The 13878-nt window shown below is 46.0% G+C and overlaps 1 protein-coding gene across 3 annotated transcripts in view; it reads left to right on the top strand.

The window, feature by feature from the left end:
* The first annotated feature begins 11388 nt into the window (after positions 1-11388).
* The window catches only part of LOC118783039 (protein furry homolog), an 82367-nt gene continuing 79877 nt past the window's right edge, over positions 11389-13878 (top strand). For all 3 annotated transcript variants that reach the window (XM_036536702.1, XM_036536701.1, XM_036536700.1), the window contains exon 1: positions 11389-11701. In XM_036536702.1, coding sequence (XP_036392595.1) covers positions 11530-11701 — 172 coding nt within the window. In that variant the 5' untranslated portion in view covers positions 11389-11529. The remainder of the gene's footprint in view (positions 11702-13878) is intronic.

The following is a 13878-nucleotide window of genomic DNA, read 5'->3' as shown; positions in this document are numbered from 1 at the left end:
TAGATTATTGCGATGCAGTGCGATATCGTTTTCCCACAAATACGCAATTCATCAATTTTTATACAATAGGCCTACTGTGAATTTCAGAAAGCACTTGGGAAATTTCACAGTGGTTGTCATATAAGTGAATAATAATTTAACTGACCGCGTACACATCGTCGCTTTCACAAAGTTTGTAAAGCGTCGTTTTTTTGATATACCTGTTATATACATGTCATTGTCCGTATTGATGGACGTGCTTACTGGCAAATGAAAAGCCTTCGCGTCTTCTCTCCCCGCAAAGAACGCATATGACTTGCTGATAGTTTCTAGGGGCGGAGCTTTCTTTTTACACCCCGCATCCAGCTCGAAAGAGAGAGAGAGAAAAAAAATCCATGGTCGAAAGAAAGTGAAGAATATTTTCTGAGCAAGTGCAATTCAGGGAAGACAGCACTTTGGACGAAGTGGTTGATTAAAGCCATGTGGAGATAATACGCAGCCCACGAATAGAAACGGTAACAGTAAAATTTCGATTTGCATGCACCTTAATGTGATGAAAGATACACATTATTTTACAGTATATTATAGCAACCTGCAGTAAGTAATGAGAGTTATTTGGCCAGTTTTCCAGCCTTCAGGGTGGTTAGCCGGCTCTAAGAGCGCAACCATCAAGTAAATGATTCTCAAGAAAATATTTATGCCTAGTACTGTTGGCTATCTAGTTGGCCAATATTTGCATAGAGAAATATCACCTGCGGGTATCACTTTCATAGCAATACAGCCAGCAAGCGTTAGGTACGTATCTGTCGATGGGTATAGCTGATGGCTTGATCTTTTTTCCCCAGTGAAAATAACGTTAAAGTAGCTAGTTACAAGTGTTTAACCTGCTACTGTGACTGATGCTGTACCTCCTAGTTTGATCAAGCTAGCTACCAACTAACCAGATGGCTAATTAGCCAGCCATTTATCATTACCTTATACTGGATCCACAGTTACGGCTCTTTTAAAAATGAATAGACTACCTAGCTAATGATTAGGAAACACTTTTTGCACGCTAAACTAAGATACACTAAGTCAAACAAACCAACGTAATTAGCTAGCTGTCCTGTAAATTTACCGAACTTCACTAATTTCGGTGTCGTATAGGTAACGTTAGCTTGTTTAGTGAATTGACCATTCTATGCATTTCACAGCTTCGTGATAGGTAAATGTAGCGGGCTAACTGGAAAAAGCTGGTTAGCTAGCTAGATACCTCATCGTGATGCCGGGGTCGCCAAGTGTCACGATTTCACTATCAACTCTTGTTTTAAATGTCTCTAATCCCAATTGTCACGATCAGCGAGCGAGAGCTGGTACACAGCTGACTTTAGCGACGTTAATTTACAGGAATTGATTCTTATCGATCCCACTTATTTTATTATTCGGTGACACGAATGACTTGAGGTAAACATCATTGTAGTCCGTGGCCGTGGAGAGAACCTGTAGCTCGCCATAGCTTAGCTGGCTAGCTGTCCTAATTAACACCCGGGGGTATCAGTGGTTGTCCTCTCTTTAAATGGACTGTTAACTGCGTTCAGTCTGTTTGTCCGATTCTAATACGCACGAGAACATTATTTGCATATGTACTCGCGATCAGCTGGCTTGCTGGCTAACAAGCGATTACCTTTGCAAGGGGTTTCGTTGGTTTTAAAACTGATTATTACTTTCCTTACTGGAACAAGGCAGTAGTTGTGTTTCAAATCAAGCCTTTTGCAAAGTCGTACTCGAGTCTTACTTAGAGGTTCACAGTAATAAAAGGCAAAATAGCATTGCTCAATCAGCCATTCAACCAACAGCACGGGGTCGGACTGTTAATACATCGGAGATCAGGACTTGAAAAGACATTCATTGGTTCTAATGCGAGGTGGGACACACCCTTGCACCATTGAACAACCTGATGGATTCTGAAAATATCCCGGCAGTACTAGCTAGTGTTTACATTTTACAAATAAATAGAAATGATCTAATTGATGGCATACCTTACTTAAGTGCTGCATCTATTTTAAGATTCAGGGGATGGATGGGCCACCCTATCTGTGTAACACTGGGGAGTGAATGAAATTTTTTGCTTGCTTGTTTAAGTAATTTTATCTTTAGTTAAAAGCATTCGAACAACCGCAGTGGTGCCATTGACCTGCTGAAGGAGCCACATATGAAGCAACCACTAAATAATACATAATGACAGTTCACACAGGGAACCTACCAGAACATGTATATTTGGCTTAAATACATAATGGCACTACTCAGGTGCCGAACTGTCTACTCATGGAGAGTGTTCAGTGTGAATCATCATGAAGCTGAAGAGTTTGGTTTGGAGTTTGCTGTATCTCATTATTTGAAACATCTCTGATGCATCACACTTTGTGCACTCTTATGTAGGGCATAGCTTAATTAAACTGTGTCAACCATTTGTACAGCTGGATATTTACTAAAGCAGTTTAGGTTAAGCACCAGAGCAAGAGGTACAAGAGCACTGCCTCATCCGGGAATTGAACTGGCAACCCTTGGGGTTATAAGACCTGTTCTTTAGCCCCACGCCACACTTGGAATTTTGTAGACTTGGATTCCCGTGTCACTGTTACTGTGGCTTGTTGGTTTTCTGCTCATCTGTTCTTGTGTTTGTTTTTATATCAGCCGTTATTTGACTTTGGAGTGCGAACATGTGCCAGATGGAACTGAAGTGGCTGTCTGAAATCGACTTTTTGCCTTCTGTTTTATTAGACTGGGCTTCACTGGTACCTTCCTTGTCATTAGAGAACTCAGGGATTAACTATGGCATTAATTTTTTGATTGAAATTAATTGTGCTGCCAAGTTAGGTCCTAGGCTGAGTGGCCACCATAGAGTCTACATATGTACTCACTAGGTGGGGATGTTATCGTTGTCATTGCCAATCTCAAGAACGTCATTTGGACTCACTCAGTGTCTTATCAGCGAAACAGATTCAGATGTACAGCATCTTGTAAACCCATACACTGCCCTATCAATTAATCAGAATCAGCTTCAGAACATCATTTAAACACACATTATGTTGTTGAGCTGGATTCAACTGTAGAATGTCATTTAAACTGTTATGGACCTGAATCATGTAGAATCTGACTTAATCTTATGCTTACTTATTATGCTCCATGTTGTAACTCAAAGCTGGTCATGGTAGAGAGCAGTAATATTTATTGGGACGGTATTGTATGCCAAAACATGTTTACTCTTTATGCCGTCCTTTATGCCGTCCTGATTTAGGCCATACTGCATGTAGTCGTAGCATCATAATAGTTTGCAGTTAGAAGCAGAAACAGTTCGACTGATTCAGTCTCTCTCTGATACACTACCCAATGTAGTCTCTATGGCAACAATTGCTATACAGAAGTAATGCAAAATAACACAACGTGATCTTTTAAAAGTAGAACAATAGGCTGGGATGGCAGTTCCTTTATAAAAGCAGCAGTAGCAGATTAATCTGAGCCGGTAGTGTCTTTCTGCAGCTGTGTCCTTTCATGCTTCAGAGCCTCGCATTGTCTGTGTCTTTATTCAGACGTGAGATCTGCTAATAATTTAAAGGACAAAGGCCAAATAGGTCGTGTTTTAATTAGGGTTCCAGTTTCTTCATTACAGCTGTGTCCGGGGTTAGTGCCGTGTGTTTATTTAATAGTGTGATGTGGTGGGCAGTAGCTTTCCAATAAGCAATTTACAGAATTCCTATTGTGCATCATTTTGTAGTTTTAAAACATCTTTTTACATCAAAAGACTACAGGCGGATGGGGCTAATAGCTAATTCCATAGCCAGTCATGAAACCAAGTCAAGCAATAATGTCCTTTTGTGTCACCTGATACAGGTGACACCCAGCAAGCGCACATTGGTCCACTGTCAAACTTGCGGTCTGGCCGCTGATTTCCCTGTCCTCTCTGAAAAGCCGGGACAATGAGGAGCTGTATACCATATCAATGCAAGATGCAAAAGAACATAATCACCTGCTGGTAACCAGATAGGCATGCCCTGCACGTCAGCAGTCACGGCCGGGGCCCGAGCTGCACCTATCCGCTTCTCCCTTTGGCCCGCGTTTGGGGTGGTTTCACCTGGCCCCGCCCTCCCTGAAAGATAACAGACTGGCAGTGTGAGGGACAGGTGCGCTTTGATGACCTGTGTGCTGGCAGTGAAAGGCCTCATTATCAGCAGTTCCCTCAGCTCCATTCAGACAGAGCAGACAGGACATCAGAGGACTTCATCCAGGTGTTTAAATGTCTGGCTCCACTGGTTCCAAAGATGGCTGTTATGTAGGCTGGGCTCTGAGAGAGTCGTGCAGCTCTGTCAGTTCTGAAATGGTCCAGAGTCAGGCTTTGCCACATTCAGCTATTAAATACAGGTTATCATACAAAAAAGGACTAGCCTTAAGAATTGTAGAGTTTGCTGTGTACCAATTGCTGTGTGAGGTGTGGAAATTTGGATTATACTTGCTCTGCTGGAATTTGGTGTGGTTTTACTGTTAGCATGTTTATACATTTAAGCGGTTTCACTATGTGTTTTAGTGTCATATCATGATAGTAAACGTCAAAACTACAGGACAGGCTTTGCCCGTAGGCCTTCCCCTTAGTGTGGCTGTGTGTGTTTGTTTGTGACTGTGTATGTGTGTGTGTGTGTGTGTGTGTGTCAGAATGTGCTTGTGTGTAAGCATGTGTGTGTCTGTAAGAGTTTGTTTTTATATAAGAATGTGTTTGTGTGTGTGTGTGTGTGTAAGAGTGAGTTTGTATGTAAGTGTGTATTTGTGTATGTGTGTGTGTGTGTAAGAGTGTGTGTGTGTGTGTGTGTGTTGAGGATGTGAACAAGGGGTTCAGATAATATCGGGATCCGTAGGGGTCAGCCTGCCCGCCGCCGTGGCAGGAGGTGAAGGTGCTCCTCGATTAGGTTCTCATCGTGGCAGAAGTGTCCTCTCAGACCTGTGTTTCTCAGAGGGTTCTGTTACCCTGTCTCACTTCGGGATGGATTGGGTTCTCAGCCTGGGTGGTTTAAGGATGCCTCTAAAAGATGCATGACAGCTAGCTCAGTGCAGTGTTGGACTTTGCTCTCAGCAGTCTTCTCTTCCTGAGTGACTCCTGTAGAAAAATTCCCTCCTCAAACTAGAAGGACAGGCAATATAGGATGATTATTGTAATATATGTATTTTTTTTGTTAATGTTATCATTTCATGTTGTACAAAACTGCAAGTTGACAGCATCTGTATGATACTTCCCTGCAAGTTGCCCAGACACCAACACTTATCATTGACTGAGATCTGTGAGTACTAAGTGTTAGTTGAGACAGGAGGGTAGTTCTTTGGTTGCAGTTATTGAGTAATGTATACAAATGTAAACAAGGAAGTAGTCCGTTAAAAAGTTGATTTATGTCTTGCAGTGTGGAAAAAATGCAACCAGCCTCAAAGAAATGCAATAACTTTTTAGTAGGTGAAATGTAATTGGCTGGTTAATGGAAAACTCCACTTAGTAACATCTTCCCGGGATCCAGTCACGCGGCTGTGTGACAAAGTTTAGCACTTTGCAGTTACAGTCAGTCATCTATAAGAGGGAAATGAGGAAGGCAGAGGCATAGTAGGTTTCTGCATTAATGGTAGTTAAAGAGGATGTATAACAACAATAGCTCAAAGCAATTGAGGAGATGAGCAGATATGTTATGTAACCCAGAGGCTCTCTCTCATGTGTGTAGGTGGTTCATGAACACAGTGCTCTGCTCTGAGATAGGTGAACCTCTATGTCTCACTCAAAAACAACCCACTTCTTTACTCCACTCTGCCTGCGTTCAGTGTTATTTAGATGTTTTCAGAGTGGGGCTGCGGGGATGGAATTAACTTTAAATGAGCTTTCCTAATATTAGATCTGTATCAATTATTCAGCAGGCCGAGCTCTTGCCCATTTAAACCCACAGGCCTCTCCTCGCCATGGCAACGGCGGGCAGGATTCCGTCACGCCGCCCGGAGGTGTTAGTTTCCTCGGCCCTGTTCGCTCGTAGCCCTGCTTTCTGCGCTCCGCGGAGACCTGCTCCGCTTTGCGTGCCTGTGGGAGCCGGCGTCTCATCTCCTCTCCGTCAAATATAGAAAACGAGGGATGAAGTAAAACATTTCCTTACAGCACGTTCGAGTTTCGTCTGAAGAAACGCTAGCAGCGGAAGAGGGAACAAGAAAAAAGGCTTAATCTCAAATAAGATTTTGAACTTTGGTCTTTGGAATTAAGAAAAGTAATATTTTTTTTTTTCTCTTATTTTGGTTAGTGACCTTCCCTAGATTTTATTATTATTATTATTATTGTGATTATTTATTTATTTTGCAGGCTTCCATAGCTAGGTCAGTTAACAGAGCAAGTTGTTACAGTGGAAGCTACCAGTAACTAATGAGCAAGTACAGTGTAACCCATTACATGCATCTAGTTGAAAGGCAACATAGAGCTTTCCTATCCAGTTACAGCGTGCTGTAGATCCTTAACTAGAACTGAGATAGTTTGTCATTGTAAACTTGCCATACGCTGTCAGTGTAAACAAGGCATACTGAAGTGTTACAGGTCGTAGGTCAGTCGGCAAACTGGGGTGATTCCCAGTTGGGTGCAGTCTTCTGATGGGAGAGTGATGGTAAGTGACCTGGGGGTACGGAAAGGGTCGGGTGGCTCTGCTGAGGGTATGTAACTTGCTCCACCACTAGGGGGCCAGGCCTGAGAATGAGCAGGACTGTCATGGAACCATGTGGATGACGGACAGCTGGGTGACCAGTGAAGCGCAGCGCATGATCTGGCCTGCAGGGGGGGTGAGCGGCTGTAAGTACAGTTAGTGGGTTTGGTGTGGGCCTAGTACGCTAGTGACTGGGTTTTCAATGGATATGGACCACAATTAGCAACCAGAGGAGCGAGATGGATGGAGGGGTGACAAGAAAGTACAGTGGGGGCAGAGACGCTCAGTCAGGCCCCAGAGGCATCCTTTTGGTGGGGAGGACAGCCCAGATGAATTTGTGAGGCCCAGACGGTATAGTTCCAGTGCCTTTTGTGGAGTAGGTTAGCGCAGCTCCCAAGACTGACCTTAAATTAGAGTGCAGGGAACAATAATTGTCGACATCATTTGTGTGTGTGTGTGTGTGTGTGTGTGTACGTATGTAAATATATATGTACGTGTACATATATATGTATGTATGTATGTATGTATATATATATAAGTACAAACTGATCATATGTTCTTCTTAAGTTTCAAAGTTTGGCTAACAGCAGAAAGTACAACAGTATAGCAGTATCTTTGTTATGTCCTATTCTGAAATAACCTTTCGCACGGTGCATTTATACCTGGGGCCAGTAGAGGGCACCCTTGTACCACAATTCCATGGTGCTGGTGCACCATTGAGTCTTCTCACCAGTTTGCAACGCTGTTTTAACACTTTCTATATCCACCATGACAAAACCAAGCCAGTAATTCATGGTGGCAATTCAAAAGGGCCTAACGTTGTTTTTCATGTTTAAAACACATAGATTTAAATTAAATTGTGACTGTAGAAATACAAAGAAATAATTTTTCAGTCAATGGTGGCTAAATGAAATGCATATTGACCTTTCATATCACCTGGTGGAGTTTTTGTGTATCTGTTCAGTTTTTTGTGTTTTCCGTAAATGTTGTGTCTGCCAATGGATGTATAAACATCTTTGCCCTGTTGGCTTATCTTATTGCCCTAGCCTCTGGCAGTGAACCCATGGTGTTCCTCCAACTTCCTCCTGCTTATTAGGAAATACAAACATTGACCTTGGGTGGGATAAACACGATGGAGGATAAGATGATTTATATGTGATAGATATTTTTATCTTGGGTCAAAACTTTACAGGGAGACCAAAGAAGAATGAGGAGAAAAAAAAAGTGCATTGCCGCAAAAATAAAAACAGCATTTCTGTAAACTTTGCTAAGAGTGGAAAGGTGGCAGACAGACACGTAAATAGAGCGTAAACGTGAGAATGCGGGTTTGTTTACAGTTCGCTGCTGTGTGTACAGTGAGGAGCACGGCCTGAGGGACAGGCGGGGTCGCTGCGCTCTCCCCGGGGGGGGCAACGCGCTCCGCTCCCTCCTTTGTCATGTTGTCCCGTTGACAGGTGCTAACAGGTGACGCTTGGCACCTGAGACTGAAGACAATGGGGGAGTAAATGGGGGACTGCTGGGATTTTGGAATGGAGAGATCGGCTTACCCGTCCAGGAACCACGTGTGTCAAACAGCTATCGTGTTCAGATAAAGCACCGTCAGGACACAGGGGCGAGCCCTCACAGTCGCATCCTAGTTTTGCTTTTTTTGCATCAAAGCCTCCCAGAACGAACGGAAATCTGAAATTGGGACTCTGACTTTAAGAGCGCACAAGCACCTCCACCCTGCAGAAACCTCAGTATTCCACAGCCGCCCAAGACAATCGTCACTCACGCTGCCAAGTGAAGTGCAAAATCTCGGCAAAATCCAATACCACAGCAACAATAGAGACAATAGGTATAGGTACGGTTTTGATATTAAGTGACCTGCACAGATAACATCTTACATTATAATGTTCATGTTGCCTTTAACGGAAGTAGACGACAGGTTTCTTCAGTGGAGCCATTAACCTGTAATTAGGAATCTTGTGCACCCAAGGTAAGAGCCTCCACATCCTGTTCATGCACACATGATGTACAGTACATCGACCTCACTTTAATCCCTCTGTTTACTTGCGGCTGGTATTTTAGGGAGAATTATTAAAGTAGGTCACATGTTAGTCAGATTTCACTGGCAGTAGCTACACCGCATGCACCTACTCAGAGGAGAGGCCAGGGTTCACTACATTACATTACATTAGCAAACACTCTTATCCAGAGCGACTCCCAGCACAAAAGAACAGAAGTGTATCCATTTGAGTTAAATGAGCAACAGTGTCAGACCAGGCTAACAACAATCCCAGACCAGTGAGTGCGAGAGTAACACTGTTCAATCCCTACCACAAGTTAACTTGTGCAATCTGTCCAGGCAACGGAAGCCAAGTACACTACCATACATCAGTCACTAGAACACAAAATCCAAAATACATCACAGTACTACATATTCAGCTCCCAAGCTTGTGCCTGCAGAGAGATGAGATGAGATGGCAGATTGCCAGAAATGCTCAGTAATGTCTGTGTTCAGTGCGTGTGTTCAGTAGATCCCCAGGGTTCTCCCACCGTTTCACTCCTGCGTTACCAAACACATACGTGTGCGTGTGCCTGAATGTGTGTTTGTACCTGAGTGTGTGCACGTTCGTCAACCTCCCACACCTTCTGAATGGGATTGTTTGAAGCAGCCTCATTGTGAGTTGGGAGGGGCAGTGGTGGCAGGGGAGTGTGGGTGTTCGGGTGGCTGCTTACTTGCAGCCGGTCATAACAGTTCAGCTGACTGGTTGAGAATTAATGGGGCCTATCCAGTCGTGATCTAGATCGAAGGTGGAGATTAGGTGCTGAGAAAGTAGACCAACGGCACTCTATGCTTGGCCTACCAGAGGAATGAATTCAGATGTTGATGGATTTTTTTTTCTTTTTTAATGTACACTGGGTAGGTCTTCATTTTAAACAGCAGAAAAGTACTAACTCAGTTTTTGTTGTGCTTCCTTAGCGTAGGATTATTGCAGTCAAAGCTGTCAAACACCCTGATGACAGGTGACATGTTTGTTAAGGCAGTGCCGGTTGAGTGTGTTTTTGGCTCTTAAGTGGAATAGCCTGTGGGTGGATCGCTTTCCTGTGTAATGAATGTAGGCATTAAGAAACAGCTTTCTGACACTTGATTAATTCCACTGAAACAAAGTGAAAGCAACCTTAGATTTCTATAACATATGGTGATGTCATTTATGGTTGTGTAAGAATGTGATTTTTGACCTACTGAAGTCTCTGTCTTTGCCCTGCTGTTAAATAAACAGGAATGCACAGTTGTTCCTCTGTCCTCTCTGGGTACGCGTGTGAAAAGGGCCCTGTCTGTTTCGATGCGTATCTTTGGGTCTCATTAAGCGTTAATCACAGCTTCCTGTTTGCAGGACCAAAATTACAACAGCAAGAGCAGTTGTTGTTGTTTTTGAGGGAGTGACCAGCATTTCACCAATTGCAAAAAAAAAAAAAAAATTGCCCAAGCTCACACGCCCGATGTCTGCTCCCCCGGGCGCCCCGACATTTTAACCGCCCGAGGAGCGGGGGGAAGAATGGACAGATTGTTCCGCACTGGCTTTAAAAATGCGGTCACTTCATAAAACAGAAAACGCCTCTCGTTCCTCGTGTTTGCGTGTTTGCGCTGCTGACGTCGCCCAGCCTGGGAAAACTCCTTCATTCAGGAGTGAGAGATTTATGCGCGTTTGCGAAAACATCTGTTCCATTTGACGGGGGTCAGTAAATTAAAAAATAACAGATGAGCAACACGTGCTTTAATTTCCTCGCTGTGATTAATCTGTTTGTCCTCTCGTCGGTTATGGGACGGCGTAGACCGTGCGCACTGCCAGACTACTCCCCCTACTCCCCCCTGGGGGTGTGTAACACCGAAACGTCTCAGGACTTGCTGTTTGGGAGCACCTCGGCGTGCCTCTGCTGTGACACAACAGAAAAACAGTGAGGGGAGGACGGCCTCTTCGGCGTGGTGCGCGCGAGCTTGTTTTGAGCCGAAGAGGAGGCGACCGCAGGGACCCGATGCTGTGAACCCCCCTCGGGGGGCAGGGCGGGGCGGGGAGCCCAACGTCTTGACAACCGTGGCAAAACATCGGCAAGCATGAACATGGCAACGGCACACAGTGGACCCCCGCTCGAGTTCAGGGGCCTTTCAGTTAGAGGACAGGGGGAAAACGGAATGCAACTGCTTACAAACGATAAACGCTGAATACTGCGGACAACCGCTGATTTAATCGGACTTAGCGAGAACCGTGGACTTCCCCAACCCCTGGGGCAGGAAGGTCCTGTCGCTCTCTTCTCCCAAGGGTCTGACAAGCCCTGCTGCCTCTCCTTCCCTCTCTCTCTCTCTCTGTCTCTCTCTCTCTCTCTCTCTGTCTCTCTCTTGCTCCTTGTCTCCCCGTCCCTTTTTTTTCTCTTCTCTCCCTCTCCGCTTCACCCCGCTGGAAAAGAGGAGGGGCTGCCCAGTAACCCTACACCTGCCCGATTCACGCATGTTACTGTAACTGGCTGAACTGCCCTGACAAGTGCGGGGGTTAAAACACACCGAGCAGAGGGAGCTGGGGGCTGACTGACTGCGCTGCCTGCGTCTTCCTCTCAGGGAAGACTTCGCTCTGCCCAGAGAGAGAGAGAGAGGGAGAGAGAGAGAGAGAGAGAGAGAGAGAGTGAGAGAGAGAGAGAGAGAGAGAAGGAGGGAGGGACGGAGGGAGGGAGGAGGAGATACCAAAAAAAAGAAAAGAAAAAACAACTGAGGAGGAGGAAAAGGGAAGGGAATAGAAGCGAAAGCAAAGGTGAACGGCTCACAGGCTCTCTTCATGCCGACGGAGAGGGCAGCTTGAGGCTCAGAGGCCCCCCCGCGCGCCGTGCCAAGATGTCTCTGGACGAGTCCGTCCTGTCGGGGAGCGGGCAGGGCTGCGGCGAGGGGCAGGACGGTGTCGTCCTGGTACGCATCGCCAGCCTGCCCGTGGACCTCTTCCCGGCCAGCGACTTCAGAGGGAAATTCAAAAAGATGCGCTCCAAGAAGAGGCCCACCATCCTGGAAGGTAGGACAGCGCTCGAACGCGCTCACCGGGGGTCCTGGCGTGCCGAGTTCACCTGGGCTCGTTTGTTTGGGCGAGGGGAGGCGTTTGAAACCTGAGAGAGGAGCTGGTGTCGCCCCGCTCCGTGTAGACACGCTGCCGGCTTGTTCCTAACGGGCGAATTTTCAGCTGCTGCCATCAGACCTTTGTGATTTAATAACAGTCGCCCCAGGAAACTTGTTACCTGTCAGTGCCTCTGTAGTGCACTGGCCTCTTGCATTAGAAAACACTGGGACCATTACCGGAGGTTGTATAGTGTGTTCTCAAGTATCTTGAATGTTTTTCGAGAACATACTATCCGTTGTCCTTACCTTGACGGTTCTGAGAGTTTCCTCAGACACACAGAGGGACAGCGGCAGAGTTACTGAGGGTTTAATCAGCTCTGTCTGTGAAGGGGCACTGCAAGACAAGGCGAGGAGGTGCGTTTGAGCACTCTCTTTCCGCTCTTTCTGTTCTTTCTTGTTTTTTCCCGTTGCTGTTTGTGCTCCGCTCCTCTCTTTTTCGGAGAAGCCCCGTCAGAGTGTCCTTCTCTGCCTCCGCTCCTGTGGAAGCTGCAGTTTGCAAAGTATTTGCAGGCTCAGCTGAAGCTGTGCCAGGGCCAGGTGCCGCCGGCTCCCTGGGCAGCCTCCAGCGCTGTCCCTCCCCTCACCCTCCACAGGTTACTGCCGTACGCGCGCTGCGGTCCGGCAGGGTCATTCAGAAAGACGCGTGTGTGTGTGTGTGTGTGTGTGTGTGTGCGTGTGTGCGTGTGTGTGTGTGTGTGTGTGTGTGTGTGTGTGTGTGTGTGTGTGTGTGTGTGTGTGTGTTTGTGTGTTGCGGGAGACAATGAGAAAGAGAAACAGAAAGCAACGGAGAGAGCAGAAGAGTACAGAGGTTAAGGATAAGAGCAGAAATGTTATAGAAATCTGTAGAATGAATGTAGATTGAATGTGGGAGAGAGAGCGTCATTCAGAAATGTGTGTGTGTGTGTGTGTGTTTGAGAGCTGAGGAGAATAGAGGTGAAGGATGAGACCAGAGGAGTAAAAAAAAAATTATAGAATACTTCTGAGAGAGAACGTCACTCAGAAAAAGTGAGTGTGGGTGTGTGTATGAGAGCAGAGAAATATAAAGGTAAAGTGTACAAGTATAGAGAGCAGGAAAGTCATAGATATGTAGAATGCCACTGAGAGAGAGAGAGAGAGTGATGGGGGATAAGGTAGGAAAGAGGGAAGAGAGTGGGGGAAAGACAGAGAGGAGGTGAGGAGAGGAAATGGATGTGGGGGGCAGTGCCCTCGCTGATACTTCACAGCGATGGAAACCTCTGCCGTCAGACGAGGCAGACATGCCTCACATTCCTGCTCCTCATCTGAGCTTGAAAATGTGCTTAATAAGTGCTTTATTTGACTATTTCATTTGTCTTCGGCCCCTCCCGCCGTGCCCAGGAGTAATAACCGGCTTCATTAAAAACATATTTTACAGCTTAGAGAAGGCAGATAGGAGCCTGTATTCCAGCTCACGCAATAGCATGCTGACGGGTTTGCATGTTAGGGGGCTCGAATATCCAATAAGATGCATGATTTATTTGTGGATTTGGGTATGAACTTGCAAAAGTTTGAAAAGAAGCACAGTGTGTTAGAAACATGAATGAAATTAAAAAAAAAAAAAACATGTCTCATGGCAACACACGTGCAACAAAGCGCTACTGTGCATCTGAGGAGAGGAGTTGGAGAGCTTCGCTTCTGGTGTAACCACGGTAACGCAAGCAGGATGGGGGATGTGGTGCAGTCCCCCAGGAGCGCTCGTTTGAGCCCGGGGCACCAGGGCGGTCCCCTGTGCTGCCTTGCTGCCCTGCTGATTAGAGCCACACTGTCGTGTTCCCAGAGCCGACGTGGAGGGGGGCTTTCTGCAGAAAGTTTGAAACTGTTTTTGGTAGATTGCAGTGAAGATTAGTCACGCACAGCTGGCATGATGCAAGTTTTGGAGTGGTGTTGGTGAATGGGGGGGGGGGGGGGGGGGCGCGTACTCCTTGTTCAACTAGTGGCAGTGTCTGCTGCATCACGCAATCACTGTAAATCAAAGCGTCTGCTTCCCACACCCTAAACCCCCCCACACCCCTTACGCGTGGTAAGTGAAAATGGCATTGTTATTGAGACAGACATCCA

This window comes from Megalops cyprinoides, chromosome 9, assembly GCF_013368585.1.
Source record: "Megalops cyprinoides isolate fMegCyp1 chromosome 9, fMegCyp1.pri, whole genome shotgun sequence".
Taxonomy (NCBI): Eukaryota; Metazoa; Chordata; class Actinopteri; order Elopiformes; family Megalopidae; genus Megalops; species Megalops cyprinoides.
Note: the sequence above shows the minus strand (reverse complement) of the source record. Positions and strands in the feature narration are given on the sequence as shown.